The sequence below is a fragment of the Taudactylus pleione genome, unplaced genomic scaffold (genome assembly GCF_031769625.1).
Source record: "Taudactylus pleione unplaced genomic scaffold, aTauple2 ptg001109l, whole genome shotgun sequence".
NCBI classification, from domain to species: Eukaryota; Metazoa; Chordata; class Amphibia; order Anura; family Myobatrachidae; genus Taudactylus; species Taudactylus pleione.
In genome coordinates, this window is record NW_028285510.1 from 18,125 (window position 1) to 23,341 (window position 5,217).

General features: G+C 34.1%; 1 protein-coding gene across 1 annotated transcript; it reads left to right on the top strand.

The window, feature by feature from the left end:
- Positions 1-2,256: 2,256 nt before the first annotated feature.
- On the top strand, positions 2,257-4,697 carry LOC148453693 (gamma-crystallin-3-like). The gene is made up of 3 exons (XM_088461843.1): positions 2,257-2,315; positions 2,456-2,698; positions 4,344-4,697. The coding sequence occupies exons 1-3, from the start codon at positions 2,307-2,309 to the stop codon at positions 4,617-4,619; spliced, it is 528 nt and encodes a 175-aa protein (XP_088317969.1). The 5' UTR covers positions 2,257-2,306; the 3' UTR covers positions 4,620-4,697.
- Positions 4,698-5,217: the final 520 nt, after the last annotated feature.

The window sequence follows — 5,217 nt, forward strand, 5'->3', positions numbered from 1 at the left end:
TAGTCATCCAGCTACCTCGGTGCAACCTTTTGGACATAAAAACACTATTGTGAGGTGTGAGGTGTTCAGAATAGACTGGAAATGAGTGGAAATTAAGGTTATTGAGGTTAATAATAGCATAGGAGCAGAAAAACCTACAAATTCTGTGATTTTAGCAGTTTTTATGCTTTTTTTCAAAAAAACACAGATCCAAAACACAAAACCCAGAACCCAAAACACGGAAGGGTGGTTTTGGCAAAACCAATCCAGATCCAAAACACGAAGAAAGATCCAGATCCAAAACCAAAACACAAAACACGAAAAGTGGCCGGTGCACACCCCTAGTCAATATAGGATCCCTTCATTTACTAACATTCGATGTGCAAATCTAATGTAAATTAAACTGAAAATCGAACTGAACTTAAAATCCCCAAATGAATAGAATGAGAGAAAGTCGATCTGAGCTTCTAAACACCATTCTTTTGGCTGGAAATTGATTGTGATGCCTTTAAAAGTTCCCAAAAGCATATGGGGCAGTCTGGCTGTGTGTGTAATGGCTGCTCAGGGCTATGCTATGCTGTGCACCTACCTGCAGTATCAGGGGCATAACTAGCTCTTTGGGGGCCCCAAAACAAAGGTGCACACAGCCCCCCCCTCCCCCCCACGGTGGGTTTCAGTCGACATAGCAAGGCTAACAAGAAAAAAGTTTTAACAAAATTATATGTATATACACATGCATACAGTATATATATCCATATAAATGTATTAATACTATATATATATATATATGTATATATATATATATATATAAATTTCCAATGCGATGGCATTTCAAATGACGCTTACTTCAATGTTTCAGCACTTTATTGTGCTTTTTTCAAGCAAAATAAAAAAGTGCAATAAAGCACTGAAACGTTGCATTTAACAACAAGCATCATTTGTACAGGAGTGGCGCAGCATTGGAAATTTATGTGGATGTTCAGCTTAACACTGACTACTTCGGATGGCACCTGCTTTATTTCTATGAATCAGTGAGTGCCGGACTTACGTTTGTTTATATATATATATTTAAGATGAGCATATTTTATTTATAATGAAATTATAAATCACTTTCACTTTTATAGAGCGTGCACAAGTGTTTCCAATTTTTTCTCCTGTTAATTAGTGTGCATGTGATACATTTGGCCCAATAGGAAGTAATGAGGAAGATGAGTTCGATTTTGCATTCTATTTTGCATTCGATTTTAATGGGGATTTGAGGTTCGATTTTGGAAGGAATTTCATAAACTGAATCAAAATCAAACAAAAATCGGAAGCAAAATCGAATATCAGTAAATGAGGGAATTGTTAAGGGATTTTGCAGTTCGATTTAAAATCGATTTCCATCAATTTTATAGATTCAGAAAATCGAAAACCAAATCAAACTTTAGTAAATTTACTCCCAAGTCATCACATGGGGTGGGAAAACCCCTCAGCAACGAAGGCCTTAAAGTCAGTTTAGGTGTTTTGTTTTTTTTATAATCCCCAAAACCTTGCATCTCAGTAGTATTTTTAGCAGGATTCTTTTTAAGTGTTCTTCTAATTTTTTTCCTCTGGTGAATGCTCTGTACTAATATGTTGTGAGCTATATTATACAAATTAGATTACAATTGACATAATGATACAGAACAATACTACATATATTTGTGGGCATACTAGTATATTTATTTTTATTGATACATTTACAATGTTCACCTGAACCCTATAAAATATTTCTAATAAGTTACAACCCCTTAAAATGTAACTTTTTAGTTTCAGTGGACAATGATGTTAGATTTTGTAATGTGGTCAGATGCCTCTTAGGGACAAAAAATCACAAAAGAAGAAACATTTTTATAGCAAAAAAAATTTAATATTTAAAATGTTACGTTTAATTATATCATTATAATTATTTAGATAGATTTTGTTTTAAGGTTTTCAGCATTAATATCTGTAATGACATTTTTTGAATAAACTTCCTACAATAACTATAGCATGGTTTAGTCACCCAGCAGATCAATAAATCTCAATAGTAAGCCAGCTAAAAAAGTTTTTGTTCAGCGTTCTGCATAGCTGGTTAGGTATGGAAATACAGGTGCAAGCAAAGATACTAAACAATAGACACATAGAAATTCAGAGCAATGTGACTTTAACATTATAAAGGGCAGTTGTGCATTCTGCTTACTGGGTGAAAAGGTCAGCATTTCTTCCAACGTATGCCACAGAGGATGTATATAAAAGGCCATTTAGACCCTGTTTTCTCACCAAGGCGTACATTGTGGGCTAACATAATAATAATATAACATAAAATGGGAAAGGTAACTGATATTCTATTCATTACGCATGTTATAATTCATTTTGCTGCATCAAATACTTGCGTTGCCTTTTTCCTATAGCTGATGCTTGATAATGTTTCATATAACTGATATAACTGAAATAATAATGAATCTTTTCACAGATCATCTTCTACGAGGACAAGAACTTCCAGGGCCGCTCCTATGAGTGTAACTCTGAGTGTCCAGATTTGTCCTCATACTTCAGGCGCTGTAACTCCATCCGTGTGGAAAGTGGAAACTGGATCCTGTATGAGCATCCTAACTACAGGGGGCACCAGTACTTCCTGCACAGAGGGGAGTACCCTGACTTCCAGCAGTGGATGGGTTACAATGACTCTATAAAGTCCTGCCGCCTGAGCCCCCAGGTAACTGCGCACAATAAAGACTAGTTAGCATTTACAAAAGTAGGGTAAACTAATTCCTGACAGACAATCATGAACTATTGTGCAATGCAAGAAAAATTAATGTTAGATGGTTTGCATTTTAGTTACTTTTATGTAATCTCTATTAAAATATATACTTTACTGTACATTTTAGAATCATTTGAGGTTACTGTATTTACTAATAAAGTGCAGTAATGCATAGATACAAACCAGACATTTGCAACAACTTGCACTAGATCTATCGAAGTTAATCAATTGACTCAATGTTATAGGTTATTTACATTTGCTATGTTAGTACATAGCAGATAGTATTACATAGAAATCTTACATAGAAATTTTACATGTTCAATTTTCATGCTCCCAATGATAAAAGACTTTTGGAAATGGTAAAAAGAAATCTGGAGAATGCTGTTCTCAAATTAATATTCTGTTGGTTTAAATTACAATTATATTTGAATGTTTAGAAAGCAAATTAATAAAATAAAAATCTGCCTACAATATAATATATGCTAAAGACTTTATTTTTACATGTAGCACTGTTTATTATGAATTGAATGGTTCAAAATGTCGATGAATCTAATAATATTACAAAGTTCAGCAATGACGGGACATTTAAAAAAGTTAAAGGGGAGATCTACTAATTGTCAGTGTTTTTAACTTCTTAAAATTAAAATTGCTAGAAATTAGCAGAAAGAATGGAAATTATTTGTTCCAAATGTCTAATACATAAAGTAAATGTAAGCTTTTTTTGTATATTTAAAAAAAAAAAAAAGATGAATTCACTTTTCAATGTTGGAAATGACAGAGTTTTTGTCATTCATTTCAATTTACATTTTCCCATTCATTTTATTGGCATTTTCATTTCAATAGTGTTTAGAGATTGCATGGGAAAAGCATATACTGTACAATAGGCTAGTTATGACATTATTGACTTTGGACACATTTTTGGAGTTGCCAGGTAACTTACAAATGAGCCTGCAATTTTTTTTTTTCATTTTTCATTTGCCTAGAGTCTCAGCAGTATTAATTTTTTTTAATGTATTGTACATAAACGGTTTATAAGTTTTTGATTGTATAGTGAATTGATTTGTTAACAGTGTGTGAATATGCTGAATATTGAAAAATTGATTTTTTTTTTAAGAATTTTTTTAACAATTAAAGCTGCATGGGAATGCTGGAGTCACGGAAAATGAATGATGTATTATTTTAAACTATTTGACAAATTCAGAAAGATGTCCAAACGTCAGGCTATTCTTTCAGGAAGTTTCTCACATTCATTTTAATTCCCTTAATCATTTGAATTTATTTCTTTGTGTAAAAGCTTTAGGTTTCACTTGAGTTACATCCATAAACAATGTTTCCAATATTAAAAAACTAAGGTGATCCATGATTGACTCAGTCTGTATTTATCAGTGAGAAATCAGTGATTTCAGAGATTTTGAAATCTTAAAAAACAGACGATTTTTAACATGAGTTGTGCAATCAGACCTCTAGTACATGAACCCCTATAAATATTTTTTCTATTTAGGGAGTACATATGAGAGGTTCTTGTTAGCAAACAACATTAAATAAATGTATGAAAGACACTGGCCGCTCTATCTAATTTGTAAACAACATTTTCTTTTAGCACCAAGGTTCATTCAGGATCAGGATTTATGAGAAGGAAGACTTCCGAGGTCAGATGATGGAGTTCACTGAAGATTGTCCTAATGTCTATGAGAGATTCCGTTACAATGACATCCTCTCTGCCAATGTACAAGATGGATACTGGATGTTCTACGAAGAACCCAACTACCGGGGACGTCAGTACTACCTGAGATCAGGAGAGTACCGGAGATACTCTGAGTGGGGAGCAGCAAGCCCCAGAATTGGCTCTTTCAGACGGGTTCACCACTTTCACTGAAATATCAAAAATCTAATATGGTAACTAATATTGTATTGAACACATACATTTTATTCATTAAAGTATCATGAAAGATTACATGCGCTGTTTTATTTTATTCCACTTATTCGAAATTATTTCTCTTTTTTTGATCCTCCTTTACAAACAATGTGGTATACAAATAGTAAGAGTATTGTTTACAATGAGAATAGCTGCTTAATTCTGTCTGCATTTAATTCTGGTTCCCACATTCAGCACCATCTGCAACGTTACGCTTGCCTATCTCAGCCCTCTTGTCTTCATATTCATTCCTCTCTGGACTCTTGCATCAGGGACTTAAACTCAGGGCTCCTGTCTCTGGAGGATGCTGCTCTGCTGATTGAATTATTCTAGTAGGCTGCCCTGTGCCTAGATCAGACTGCTAATTTGTTATTCAGGCATCTTCTCATCCACCCTGGGACTTCTGATAAAATCAAGGCATTGTCACTTCCTCCTTGCCATAATATTGTGTTTGTGCCCTGCAATCTAGCTGCTGCCATTCCAGCTGCATACTGATTTCAGCCTTTGCATGCTCCATTCATTATTGGCTATCCTCAGCTTCCCTTCTACTTTACTACTG